Source organism: Dipodomys ordii, unplaced genomic scaffold, assembly GCF_000151885.1.
Source record: "Dipodomys ordii isolate 6190 unplaced genomic scaffold, Dord_2.0 Scaffold37, whole genome shotgun sequence".
Taxonomy (NCBI): domain Eukaryota; kingdom Metazoa; phylum Chordata; class Mammalia; order Rodentia; family Heteromyidae; genus Dipodomys; species Dipodomys ordii.
The window spans coordinates 7,567,072-7,581,875 of record NW_012267253.1 but is presented as its reverse complement, the minus strand read 5'-3'; the positions used below and the strand labels follow the sequence as shown (position 1 = coordinate 7,581,875).

At 49.2% G+C, this 14,804-nt stretch overlaps 1 protein-coding gene across 1 annotated transcript in view; it reads right to left on the bottom strand.

The window, feature by feature from the left end:
* Nucleotides 1-14,804, bottom strand: part of Ttc7a (tetratricopeptide repeat domain 7A) — a 118,878-nt gene that overhangs the window by 3,933 nt on the left and 100,141 nt on the right. The window contains exon 19 of the mRNA XM_013017953.1: nt 8,110-8,312. Coding sequence (XP_012873407.1) covers nt 8,110-8,312 — 203 coding nt within the window. The remainder of the gene's footprint in view (nt 1-8,109; nt 8,313-14,804) is intronic.

Here is a 14,804-nt window from a genome sequence, read left to right as displayed (position 1 = left end):
TGGGTGGGGAGGAAGGGTCCTGCTATCTCTTTTTTTTTACACTTGCTACTGCGATTGCACCCCACCAACTCAGCACCTTACAATGTCCCCCAAGCAGGCAGGACATGATGGCAGGAGCATCTTTTGGAAGTTCTGCCCTGGGAAGCAGTGCTAGCGGTAGGCCAGCTGTGGGCCAAGCTGCATGTTCCCCACCCCTGCCCTCAAGTATTTATAGAAGTTATTTTGGGAATTTTCTTTCTGAGCTCAAGGCGCATTCCTGGGATTCTGTAACAGTCTTTCGAGCTGGGAAGTAGGGAATCAGCTGGAGGCCGCTGGAGGCCACTGGAGCCTTCTGGTCCCTGGAGTCCCTGTTTAGGAACACAGGAAGATCCTCCTCCACTCATCCTGGAGCAATGCCCATCCAGAGCTGCTCCAGGCTCTCTCAGGTGTGTCAGTCTCAACCTGTCCAACCAGACTGGGGACTGGCCCTTCACATCCACATCCTTCCTGGAGCAGGGCTGCTGTAAAGGGCGACACACAGGCAGGCCCTACTTCTCTGTTGGGAGAGGAGGCACAAATCCTTCCAGACCCACCAGACAACTGGCTAACATGTTGACCCCAGGGCTTCCTGGGCTTTCAAAGAGGCTCTTCCTTAAGCTTGCTACTCACTGGGAGCCCAGCTTAGCTAGGGTCTTCCAGCAGAGCAGGCAGCTGTGCCCAGTGGTGCCGACACCATACCTGTCCCTAGCTCTTCCTGCATCCTTGAGAAACCAGATGTTTGAGACCAAAGTTGGCCCCTTTGGCCAGACTAGAGATGTCTACCTTCAAAAGAGCAGGGTTGGGCTGAGAGGCCAAAGCATTGCTTGACTAACAGGTGCTCACATCTAGGGACTCTGAAGTCTGTGGACCACCAGGAAGTGGACTCCTTTTCCAGGTCTGGATGGGGCTGGCCTTGACTCATAATGCTGGACTAGTCAGGTTCTTGGCTGGCTGGAAGCTCTGCCCATCTAGGAGAATAGCCAGCCCTCAGGGTGAGGGCAGAAGGTTGTAGCTGGGCTTCGTGGTCCTGGTTCTAGAGGTGAGCCCTTGCAGTGGGGAATTAGAGGGGGGCCCAGTTGTAGGAGCTGCCCTCTCTGAGTAGGAAGCTGAGCCAAAAGGGAACAGGAGGGCAGTCTGGAGGAGTAGCCCATTGAACAAGGGGTTTAGCACTATACCGCTAGACACAGCAAGACAGAGTCTTTGCAACCCTTAAGATTCTGAAGCTAAATTAAGTGCTCAACTGTCACTGTGATCTGAACCAGTGCCTGTCCAAGGGTAAGGGAGGTAAGAGAGGGGCCTCTGAAACCCCAGCAAGGCTGATGTTGGGGGGTATATCTTGTAACCTCCCCCCTCCTGGGAACCTGCAGAACCCCCCACCTCCCACTTCCGCACCACACAAGGAACACACTCAGGCAGTACTGATGAGGGGTGAAGAAAGACATCACAACACAACAACCTTGCCAGGAAGTCAGAGGGCCCAGACATTCTTATCAGCTGGCTTGCCACACAGAAGCAGTATTCCACCTAGCGGAGCTACAGGGGCAGAAGGAGCCTCCAATCTCCCCTCCTGCTGCCCAGCCCCCTCAGCCCCCCTCCCCGGAAGATTTCCAGGTTCTCCCTCAGACCACCTGTCACAGGACACGAAACGGAGGAGCCCGTACAGGTGGCACATCTTGGACCCTGGAAATGCATGGTATATGCAGGTGAGGCATATAGGCTCAGGGACCGGAGACTGCTGCTCTGTCCACTGCCACCCACTGCAGCATCGGGGACCTCCAAAATGCTGAGCACTGAACTTTGCTTTTTAGCTGCTCAGGATACCATTACCATTCCTCCTTAAAGTCAACAAACAGATGGTGAGCCAGCCTGGCACAACCATAGGCCAGAGCACAGGGCCAGCAAATAAGGCCTTGCCAGAGCCTGTCACTATGGCTCTGGATTCGTCAACAATGCAAGACATGGCCAGCAACTCCCCTCTTCTCTCAAACCAAATCCCTAGGAAGCAGGCTGCTCTCTCCTTTACCTACGCACTCCCATAACCTAAAGATGGACAGGGTTGTTTCTTAGCTTTGTCACCATCCCCCAGGATTGGGGACATCAGGTGGAGAGCACTGGACAAGGATCTGTAACTAGAGTTAATGTTTTTTGCCTCTGGGACCAGGGCTATCCTGCTGGATGTCTGGAGCATGAGAAACCCAGTCTTCAGGGACTGACAGGCAGGAGAGGGTGACAAGAGGCTTGGGGGCCACAGCTATGTTCATCAGCCAAGTGAAAGATGGGTGCAAAGTTGGCACCTTGCTTTTTGGGGGCAGGTGGAGAGTAAAGAGGATGGCCACGCGGCACCAATTCACAAACTGCATCCTCGGGAATGACACTGCCAAGGTCAAAATTTGCAGAGTGCCCCTGACTGTGATGGGGGCCAGAGGAAAGCCTGCGGTCCAGTCTCCCAAACACATAACTCTCTAGCCCTCTGGGGACTTTCCCAGGGCAGGTGTCCATCCTCCTCCAAATGCCTCAACCACCTACGGCCACTAACTCAATGGCCGCTGTCTCTCATGCACACAGAACACAGAGAAACGTCTATACTCCTCTATAGCAAGGGCAAGGATGAGTCTGTTTATGACCAAAAATAGGGCCTTCTTTAGTAGAGCTGAGTGGTCACAGAGATTGACACCCTAAACTTTGCCTCTGGTATGAGGGTTATTTTGACTTGAAGGCCACTGAAAAACAGACACAAGAAAAGTCTTCTGGGACCTGGGAAGGTGGCTCAGTGGTAGAGCGCGTGCCTTGCATGCATGAGGCCCTGGGTTTGATTCCTCAGCACCACATAAGCAAAAAGAAAAAAGCTGGAAGTGGCGCTGTGGCTCAAGTGGTAGAGCGCTAGCCTTGAGCTGAAGAGCTGAGGGACAGCGCCCAGGCCCAGAGTTCAGGCCGCACGACTGGACCCAAAAAAAAGCCTTCTGTCCCCCCACTTTTTGCCTAAAAGCAAATAAATGTACGAAGTCTTCCTTCTCCCTGTGAATCAGGGAGGACAAAGGTTGCTCACAGGAGACAATTGCAGCCCATATTATGAGCCAAAGAAGGCTTTGCAGACATCTACATAGCAAACCACTAACCAGCTCTTGTCCACCATTAGCGTCCACTTGTTAGCCATCTCACAATTTGAGGCCCCTACAGACTCAATTACCTTCATTTTGTTACTTTTCTAAAATTGTGCTGCTCTGTTACGGATGTTTAAGAGGGAGCTCTGAGCCACTGCTGAGATGGACTCATTTCCCATATGCACATGAGGTACACACGTCACTACGCTGACTGCTTTGGTTTTCTGCACTGGACCTGTTATGGAGACCTGGCCAAAAATTCAGAATGGCAGGAGGAAAATTATTTTTTCCTTCTCTACTGTAGGAAACTGAGTCAAGCACATTATTTCATGGAATGCTCTAAGCTTAGCCTGGCGAATAACCTACTGTGATCTTTGCACTGTGTTCAAATGACAGTAATAGAACAGCCTCCTGGGAGGCTCTCAGTGCTGCCAGGCCATGGGTCACTTTGTCTCAGTTCTCTGGCTTGCCTAGCATCTCTTTCCTGTTGAAGGAGCTAAAGGAAAATGGGAGGTAGGACTTCCTGGAGGCTCCTTCTGGTTTTATTGTTTTGGGAGCTCATACATTTTCCTCCTTTTTAAAAAACTGTTATAAAGGAGTTACAATTACTTAAGCCAGGTAAACAGTATCTTTCTCTTTCCTTCCTTCCTTCCTTTTCCTTTCTCTTCTCTCTCTCTCTCCTTCCTTTTTTTTTTTTTTGTCAGTTGTAGGGCTTGAACTCTGGGCTTGGGTGCTGTCCTTGAGCTTTCCAGCTGAAGGCTAGTCCTCTACCACTTAAGCCAAAGCATCCCTTCTAGTTTTCTGGTGGTTTATTGAAGATAATAGTCTCAGGGACTTTCCTGCCTGGGCTGGCTTTGAACTGTGATCCTCAGATCTCAGCCTTCTGAGTAGCTAGGATCACAGGCATGAGTCACTGGCACCCAGCAACAGTCCATTTCTTTTTGGACAATGTCTCCCCTTCTCCTGAGGAGTCTTTGGATGCTCTCTGAAGAGGAGTATCTCAACCAGGGGAAATTCTGATCATTTTGAGAAGGACCCAAGATCCTCTCCTTTTTGTTTTTTGGTCAGTCCTGGGCCTTGAACTCAGGGCCTAGGTGCTGTCCCTGAACTTCTTTTGCTCAAGGCTAGCACTCTTCCACTTGAGCCACAGCACCACTTCTGGCTTTTTTTTCTGAGTAGTTCATTGGAGATGAGAGTCTCACGGACTTTTCTACCTGGGCTGGCTTCAAACTGTGATCCTCAAATCTCAGCTTCCTGAGTAGCTAGAATTACAGTTGTAAACTTACACTGGCACCCAGCTCAAGATCCTCTCCTCCTTAACTAGATTCTTCTGCCAGGATGCTAAGCCCTGGACACCACAGCTAAGGGGGGTGGGAGCTGCTTGGATGAAGGGCCAAGGTCAAAAGGCACTTTCAGGACCTGCTCCTGGGATTTGACTTCTGTGCAGAAAACATGCTCTTTTTGTGCTTGTTGATCTTCTGAAGATCTCCAAGCACTGTGACTGGTGTAGGCAGCAGCCTGCCCTGGAATAGGGCTTGATGGACCATCTCCTCTAGAAGCTTCTGTGGGCATACTGAAAACTCTTCCCAGAACAGAACTGCCAAAGAGGGGAGTCTTTTTCCTGTCTGATTTAGTGGAAAAGCCTAAGCCATACCCAGAATGGAACTAGAACCAAAGAAATCTCTCCCATTGCATCCAGGGCAGTCACGGAAGCAGCACAGGGTGAGCAGAGAACCTGTTCCTAGGTCAAAGTTTCTTTCATAAGTATCTGAAGCCTGGCTCCTTAAAGCCAAGCCTTGTACCGGCAGTAGGCTTTCTTCAGCCTCCAGTTCCACCCTACAGGCTATAGAGCCAAATCTGGCACCAGGAAAGCATACTAGGAATATCTCCACCTTCTTCCCAGACACCAGAGAGGATCACCCAGGACTTGAGGGTATTCTTCCAGCCCAGGCATAATGGTAGCTGAGATCCCAAGGAAGGGGCAATTTTCTTTCTCCTTGTGCCTATCAGAGGCTATGTGCTCATAATGCTAATGGTGGGGTTAATGTCCTCCCAAGAACCTGTCTTAGCAATGACTCCACAGTGGGGACAGTTTCCCCTTATGTTCCTTTCTCTAAATAATTCTCTAAGGATGCACTAAGCCCCAGACTGAGACAACTGATGTGTCTCTCATTCTCTATTTTCAACAACAGCAACAAAAAACCGCAGAATATTTTGTATATATACCAAGCTCTCTGACTAGTTGATGTCTTGATCATGTTTAAAAGAAGGCTTAAGATTGTATCTTTTTATTCCCAGTGCTGTGATTGATTAGTAATGTCTGTCAGTGGAGAGGGACTGGAAAACAATTGTGTGTGTTGTCTCTTGCTTTCTTCTTATTGCAGACTTCCACATGCACATCTCATTTGATTAAAACAATACAATGGCCTGGGAGCGCTGAAGATTATTATCTATTTTCAAAAGGAGCCTAGAAGTTACCCACATAAATCAGTCACCCAAGTAAATCAAGGCCAGAGTCAGGATTAGATCCCAGGCCAGTTAAGGGAAGACACACAGACTGGGGAACACTTGAGATGAACATGCCAAAATGTTCACATATCTTTGGGAAAATATGTTTAGTAAATCTTCCCTAGGACTGCAATTTGTTATTCTTTATGCGTATGTGTGGGATGTTGGCAGGAACAAACGGAGTAGAAAGGGAGTAGGCTGCCCACACAGAAGCTGACTGCCCCTCTGGTTGCTGGGAACTTTAAAAAGTGGGCAGGCCTGGCAATGCCTTGTTCCAATTTCATCAAATCAGCACGGCACCCCAGGAAGAGAAAAGGGACCATTTCAGTAACATCTGCAGGAGCCACTCTGGACAGCTATTCAGTTACCATGGAAACACACTGTTGGAAACTGCTTCCATTTCAAGAAAATAGCTACAAACAGTAATAAGCATAAATGAAAAATGGTACACTTTTACTTCAAAATTGTACTTGTTATTGGATTTTTCCAGGTTTTAGGGGCTCAGACGGCAGGCTCATATCCTTGAACGCAGTGGAAGGCAGACATCTCTGCCTGGCTCCAGGCCTAATGCCAGTCCACATCCTCCCTCCTGCTTCTATAATCAGTTTCTGGATGAGATCTCTGGCAAGGCATTTATCAGAGATGCTAATGTTTGAATTGCCAGAGAAAGAACATTTGCTGAATCCATCCAGGACAACAAAGAGTCACTGGAAGGGAGCGGGTTATGATGGTAATGGGAATGGGTTTTCTTCAACTGGGCTAAATATTCACACAGGCCTAAGCCAGCAGAACCCAGGCAATAGGAAATCTGTTTTATTCTGGGAATCTGTTTTATTCTATTTTCAAAGATTCTTGGGGTTGGAAAAGACCTTACAAAGACAATTTGGTTCAGTCCCTTCCCCAAATCAGGTTTCCATTTTCTTGGCAACATCCTTACTAGTATTAGTGATTATATCCCTGAGCTCTTCTAAGAGTTATAACTTAAAATCCAACTCAGCACACATCAGACCCCTCCTGCACTGGGGCCATTCAGCCATCTGGAGCCATTCTCCTGATTCTTCTGTGTTCTCCATGTGACAGATTTCAGTGATACCTGGGCTGGGAATGTGCCTAGGGGTAGAGTGCTTGCCTAGCATGCATGAAGCCCTGGGTTCGATTCTTCAGTACTACATAAACAAACAAAAAAAAACAGAAGTGGAGTAGTGGCTCAAGTAGTAGAGTGCTAGTAGAGTGCTAGCCTTGAGCAAAAGAAGCTTAGGGACAGTGCCCAGGCCCTAAGTTCAAGTGCCAGGACTGACAAGAAAGAAAAATTTTTTTTTCAGTGATACCCTAATGGCTGGGACTCATCAAAGGGAGGCATCTGAGGCAGAATCTAGACCAAGGCAGGGGAAGGACTTGCCAGCACGGGTTCCTAAATCATCTTCCAAAAATCACTAGCTGTAGAATACCTGCTTGGCAAATACAAGGCATTTGTCCTGCTACTGCTCTCAGGAGGTAGCTAAGAGGCAGAAGGAAAAGGTTAGCTCTAGGGTCTACTATACTATACGGTTAAAGCAATAATAATAATAATAATAAAATGCTGGATGCCTATAATCCTAGCTACTTAGGAAGCTGAGATCTGAGGATCAGGTTCAAAGCCAGCCTGGGCAGAAAAGTCCCTATGAGAGTCTTATCTCCCATTACCCCCTCAAAAACCAGAAATGGTTCTGTGGCTCATGTAAGTACATGCTAGCCTTGAGCAAAAGAGCTCAGGGACAGTGCCCAGGCCTCGAGTTCAAGCCCCAGGACTGACAAAGACAAAAAAAAAAAATCTGGACCACAGAATCTCTACTAGATCCATATGTAAAATCAAGGTTCAGAGAAGGTAGATGACTTGCCTATCATCACCCAGGTGGAGAGGGACAAGGCCAGGATGAGATCATTAACATCCTATTTCCCGACCTCCAAACCTTTCTCCAGGGAGGTCTCTGTGACGAGTACTCAAGTTCTGAATTCATGCCCTAAGACTAGGGGCTGCTGGATACTTATGCCAGTCTCAAAATGTGCTTATATCAGGTCTGACTTGACCCACCCTAAAACATTCTCATCAAGGAGAGAGAGCTCCTCTGAAATGGAGAAAGCCCTAATAGTGGGGAGTCTGAGAACACCCCAAAGGAATTGCCTAGAGTCTGGAATAGCTTCCAGAGCAAGGAAGCAAGGAGTAACAATGAAATCTCTGTGGGGCTAGAACACTTTACAGAACATTATGGCAAAAAGAAGTCACCCAAAATACCAACCAATCTCTCTATATTTCTGTCAATGTATTTCTTAACGAGAGGGGAACAACCTGTACCTACACCGCAGACAGCTGTCTCTCCAGAGAGCAGAGAGGAAGCCGCCTCTCCCAATACAGGGAACCGAGGTGGCAAGGTGCTGGCATGTGTTAGGGAGGATATAAGGGATGAGGAGGGTGAGGGATTGTGGGGTGGGAGGGCTGACTCACCAGGCTGTGCATGATGCGTACTCCTTCAGGGTTCACTGTGAGCGCTTCCTTGTATAGCTGCTTGGCCTCTTCCAAGCTGCCCTTCACCTCAGCCAGCCGACCCCGCATGTAGAGCACTGAATGAGAGGTGGGGAAGAGGCCTGCCGCCTCCTGGATGCAAAAACCTGCTTCCTTGAGGTGTTTCTGCTCCATGAACAGCTCAGCTGTGAACCAGAGGGCCAGTGGGAAGTGTGAGCAGTGGGAAGTCAGAGGTGGCCTCAGTCTGCACTGCTAAAGATGGGGAACTGGACCTATCCCACCAAGTGACAGCCCAGGATGAACTTGCTATGGTGTGCAGGATAATGTGTTCTGAGCATCTCCTCTGCGGCAGGCACTGTATTGGGTGAGAAATCCGGACCACCTCAGTCCATGCTTGCTCCAGTGCTTGGAGAACAAGTACTTTCACTACCCACTGATAGTTAGGAAGCTGAGTGCAGGGAGGTTAGGGCACTTGTCCACAGCGAGAGCATGTGATAAAGCCTGGGTTTGTCAGGCTGACTTCAGAGCCTGGTAGTGGTGACACAAGTGGTGTCCCCTGGGGCTGAGCACGTGTTCAGAGGTCTCTGACTTGTGTCCCAGTGTCCTTTCATTTCACTTGATCTTGCTGTCTGGGCAGAGAGGGTAGAAGCCTCTCAGCCTTGAATGGGAGGAACAGAGGCGTGGGATATATGGTATGGGACAGCACCGAGTGAGAACTAAATGATCACAGTGACAAAGGCAGTGACTTGCATTTATGGAGAGCTGAGCCACTCTTAATTTGCAAAATATTTTCTGTCATGAATCCTCTAGTCTTGGAGAGAGACAGGTACAGTCAGAATCCTTACCCCATCTCCACTGTGAGAAGGGGCAACTTGGGGACTAGTTTTCCCCTTGGCCTCCCTCCATAGCTGACACAAACATTTTTGGCTAGCAGGTAGGACCAGATCTGTCACAAGAGATCAGTGGGGAAAGGAGTCGTTTCTCCCCTGCCCCCACCGCCCAGGGCAGCAGCCCACAGAAATGTACATTTCAGCCACATGCTGCTCAGGCGCACACCCACAGCAGGTACTTTTAGACAGGCTGCTTGTCGGCCCCCAGCCCACTCTGCCTTCCTTTCAAAGCAGCCCCCGGGCTCAGCTGCCCCTCCCGGAGCCGGTGCCCATGCGGAAGTCACAGAAGGATGGCAACACAGATGGGGAGCGAGGGAGGCCAGCAGAATCTGGCTTGCGACTGTGCCAAGAGCTTTTCCTAGCAAGGGCTGAGAGCTGAGGTTACACCAGTTCAGATCATGTCTGGGATGGGCTAGATAACAGATAATACCAATGAAAACTTGCAGAGGGAGGTGGACAAAGGGAACCCAGGCATCCCCTCTGCTTGCCCTGATAAGCAGCAAAAGGAAGGAGGGCTAAAGCCCTGATTGCAGTACATGGCACTGCGGGAAGGGGGGTTTCTCAGCAAGAACACTGCCTGAGGTTCATTGTGCAAGCTGAGCAGCTTCTGGCTGCATCCAAAAATGTCACCAGGGGCTTTTGGAGCAAGGGTATTGTTTTTCTTATGGTGATGAGAACTTGGGGAGATCTGAGAATTAAACACAGCAGAGCCAGGTTCCCACATGGTGAGAGAGATGGACACAGGATACAGACAGGCTGACATGGAGGCTCCCAAGGCAGACAGTAGAGGGAGGTGAAGCCAGGGATGGGGGTTTTCAGTCCAGGACCTTGCGGCGGGGGTAGGGGGGTGGGTGGGTTTGGAGGTAAGGGTAAGGATGGACCAGAGATCAGCAGTTGGCATATTTCAGCTTCAGCTCTTCTCTGCTCTTCTGTTAAGCTGCTGCTGAGGCTCTGAGAAGGTTGCCTTCATACCTAAATATCCACTGTGTATGTCCTGAGCACTGACTGTATGCCTGCATCTTCCCACAAGGATTAAAAACAGGTGGAAATGGGGGCAGCTGAATGGCCAAACCATCTAAGAGATCCAGAGCAGTGAAGTGACAACTGGCATTCAGGATGGGACAGGCCAGTGATACTAGCTAGTGTGGTTAATAAGGAGGTCTTCCTGGAGGATGCCGCACTTGAGTTGGCAGGGAGGAAAAGGGAGGGGAGGACCAGATTACACCGTGGCAGAATCCCCAAGGGTCACAGGAGGAGAGGGGAGGACCAGAAAGAAGTGTGAAGCATATGGTGTGAGTGTTGGGGTTAGGGCTGCTGCTCCTGCATCAGGCCTGTGGTTATATCCTCTATGACAGAAGCTCAGCTGGTCTAGGGCTCAGGGCTCAGGCTTTCTCCATGTTTAGAACTTACCCAGCAGTCCCACCCAGGCTGGGCTCAACTTGGCCCTGGCATGGCTCATTAACCTGTTTACAACTTGCTACACTGCCTCCCAAGCCCTCAGGAGGCTATCCCCTAGTCCCTGCCTTGGGGATTTCTCATGGTGTGTACGCATCAACAGATTTCAATTCGAGTACTGGAACTTTGAGCTTTCTAAGGCTCTGGGCCCTACTGAGAGGCCACAGGCTAGGAAAGATGCCCTGAAAGATAGGTAGGCTGCTCTGTTTGGATGGGCTTCATCACCACTTAGGGAGCAAAGCAGATGACACAAAACAGAACCAGAGAAACATGGGTCTTGCCACATTGCAGACAGCCCTCACAGGTCCCACCTCCAGGCAGTCGCTTCTGACCCACATGTCTGCTGTGTATCTCTTCTGTCTAGCCTCAGTGTCTTTGGGCAAATGCTCCCAGCTCCTGTTTGCTATTTTACCAAACATGGTTCTCCCAGACAGCCGGCCGAAGCTGCAGCAGGAGCCCTATGGCATAGCACTCACCATCTCCTGGATCTTTTCTCTCCTATCCTTGCTTGCCAGACCACACCAATGGCTTGCCCTGGATGAGCCTACTACTTTTCCTTGATTTATCTTGTCCAGGTCATCTCTCTAGCAAGCAGAGCCTTGCTTCTTCCTGAGTGACAAAGGGCCCTTTGGATTCCAGTTGGCTCCTTGATTCTTCCTTCCTACCTTTCTCTTCTCTCATTGCCCTCTCTGCTTACTTACTTCCCTCTTGCTTTCCTCCTCTTTGCTGCTCCTTCTCTCTGCCCCCGCCCCCCTTCTTCCCTCTATGCTTTCTCTCTTCAGGCTACAAATGGAAAACATCTGTTCCCTGGAGCTTTGCAAGAGTCCCTTTTATTTTTTATTTATTTGGTTTTTTGTTGGTCATGGGGCCTGAACTCTGGGCCTGGGCACTGTCCCTCAGCTCTTCAGCTCAAGGCTAGCGCTCTACCACTTGAGCCACAGCGTCACTTCTGGCTTTTTCTGCTTATGTGGTGCTGAGGAGTCCAACCCAGGGCTTCATGCATGCAAGGGAAGCACTCTACCACTGAGCCACCTTTCCAGCCCAAGAGTCCCTTTTATTCTTCTGAGACATCCTGGTCTAACCCTGCACCTGAAGCTGGTTACAGTCGTTCTTGCCAAAAGAAGCCTTGCAAACTTGTAAGAGCACTGAGAAGCCCCTGGGGTAGAAGGGAATATAGATTAGGTCCTCAAGTCCACCTTGATCCCCAGTAGGAGCAGTTTTTCTGATTCCAAAGGAAATAAGCAGCCCTCCTAATGGAGCAGACTCTTAGGACATATGGACACTTAGAATAAAGGAGAGGAAATGGTGACAAGAGGACAAAGAGGAATAAATAAGAGTCAGAGGCCTAAGATGGAGAAAGACTAGAGTCCCAGAGAATCCAAAGGTGGCACAGGTACCCTTCCAGCCCCGGGGCTCAGAAAGCATAACAAACGGAGGCAACCTGGGCCTGAGGTCTACTTCCTGTCCTGAGAGGGCTGACTGGGGAGTTTGGGACGGGGGAGGAGCAAGAGAAGGGTCCTCCATGGCACAGAAGGCAGGAGGGAGGGAGCAGAGTAGGGTTTTAGAAAAGAGGGAAGAACCAAGGAAGATAAAGGAAAGAATGAAGAGCAGAGTGTGTGAAGAGGAAAGAGTGCAGAGCCAAGGGAAGCTTGCTACTCTTTGACTGTAAGTTTATAGTAAGCTGTGTGGCCCACAGCTGGCTGGCACTAGCACCCTGGCTCTTTCTTTATGTGCCCTAGACTGCAAGTGTAAGCCATTCCAGCTATTAGTGGGGGCGAAGGGTCCTGAGGACATGTGCTTTACCTAATCATGTGGGGAAGTTTAGGGAGAAGTCATGGTGGTGTTGGTGACTTGGTCTTGGAGCCTTTCATCCAACAGGTATGTGGTAGAAGCTGGTGATGGTGGCAGCAGAAGGGTGAGGTAGGAAGAGCTTCAGAGTCCTCACATGCTTATACAAACACTGGTCTACCTGTCTCTTATAAGATCCCCTGGTTTCTAACAAGATACATGGATCCCAGAATAATGGCACCTGCTAGCGTTCTTTGCAGTTCAGAGTAATCCATTAGTGGAGTTTTGGCCAATGTATGACAAAGGAAAGTCATGTATGCCAATTCCAGGTATACATTCACAAGCAGAGGCACCTTCCTCCTCTTGTCTATGTTTATCTTATGCTTGGACTTGTGAATGTGGCAGGGAGCCAGCTTGGACCACCTGGACAAGAGTAGCACTTGAAGAATGCAGCACTATCTGTCATCCAGTCAAGACTATCACCTTTGAATTGTTGAAGAAATAAGCATCCCCTGTGGGTAAGCCACTATGATTGTAGCTCTGCCACCTGCCTCCAGATCTATCTCCTAATATTGCACTGTCCAGACTTTACCTGGGGCTGTATTCTCAGTGCTTCCTGTGGAGCGAGTGAAATCTAGGATAACATTCCAAGAAAAAAATGCTAATGTGAGACTTAGTGAAGGGCGTGTGTTTATACTGACATGGCTGATGCCAGGCTTTAGGAAGGCTTTTCACCTCCTTCTCACCAGCACATTGCAGCACCCCTGTATAAAGCAATATAACCTAAAACAGCAAGCAGGCTATGATGTGCAAAAAAGGTGTTCTACTGCAAAACCAAGGCAAAGTGGTAAAAGCAAGAACCTTGGGAGCTGCAGCATGAGCTGAGCTCACTGTTGTTATGAAGGCGCTGCTTGGAGCTGCTAAGGCCCCCAGCATAGGTGCAGCTTTCTACCCCACACACTCTATTCTTCTTCTTCTTTTTTTCAATAAGGTTTTTATTGTGAAAATACTGTACAAAGGGGTTACAATCACATGAGCAAGGTAATGAGTACATTTCTTATCAAGCATTGTTGCCTCCTCCTTTGTTTTCCCCTTCCATCTCCACAACTATATTCTGCCCTCTCCCCCAGACACTCTATTCTGAAGATACATTTTTCTTTTGCCCTAGTCCAGCTTGGCACCAAATCTTAGAAGAGGACAGGGGGATCTTTGCCTAGGAAGAGGCCGGGTTTATTATTATTCTGTATTCTTTAACATTCATCTTCCTGCTGAAGATCCAACAAGCTGTGGAGCTATTCTCCTCACCCGCTCCATCCCTAGCATCCTAAGGAACCCCGAGATGCCAAGGGGGGAATATATGCATTATTACAATGCTCCATGTGTAGCCTTTCTGTGAATTCTGGTCTAATTTTTCCCCCATATTCAGAACTGATGATGGAAAGAGTGGAGGCGTGCTGCATACTAATGTGTCCATATGTAGAAAACATACCGGGAAACCTTAGCTTCTCAGCTAACAAGCACATTCTAATGCTGACTTGCTAACTCCTCCGTGCTGTCTATGTAAATGATCATCTTCCTTCTACTTGGGACTACAGTCCACCCCTGTGGTGGGAAGGGAAGCAGGGAAAAGGTGAGCAGGACATAAAGGAGGTGGTACCCTTGGGCCTGGGACAGCTGGGACGTCCCTTGGGCAGCTCTAGACTAGCTGGCCTGGAACAGGTTTAGGGTTCCTGTTGGTTTCTTGTCTTTTTCCTTTCTTCTGCCGCAGCTGCCATTTTGTCTTACTCTGGCATGTCATTTTTGGCCCGGATTCTCTCCCTTTTCACTCTATTCCAACTCTCACACTATTACCAGGTCAAGTTGTCAAACATTTTTCAATGAGTCACTTCTTGGCATTTCTCAGCCAAGCACAGGGAGACTGAGTCCTCTGCCTCTACCATGACCTCGACGGGGGTCAAGTGCATGTCTGAGCACTTGCTACGCGTTACACTAACGGCTTCACACCTTCACTAATTTCAGATCATATCTGGACAGTCTGGAGCTGGCACTGGAACCAAGTCTGTATGACATTGAAGCCTAGGATCCCAGAAGCCAGCCACTCTCTAGCTTTGTAAACTCCCTAGTATCAATGGTGTCAGCTAGTGATGGAAAGGAATGCCACCTGGATGGGAGTGTCCATCACCAGCCCTCTGGCCTTTCCATCTGTATGGCTTCTCTTGATCTCAAATCCTGCCACATTTGTATCCTCACAAAAAAACCAGGTGCTCTCCTCCCTGGGCAGAGAAAGAAACAAGACAAGTGGAGGATGCCAGGGACTGAGGATCCTGGAACATCCATGGGCCTGGTGTCACTCTGCCTAGGAAGCTAGGCCCTTTCATGTAGCCTCTCAAGTAGAAACCCCACCCTTTAGGCTGGGATGGGGGAGCTGGAAAAAGGGCAGGTAAGTTGGGAATCAGCTAGGACTGTAACTCCAGGTTCCAGATCTCAGAGTCCAAGCCCGTATGAGCCTGGGCAGGAATCCCTATCTGTCTACTTGGGAGTCCC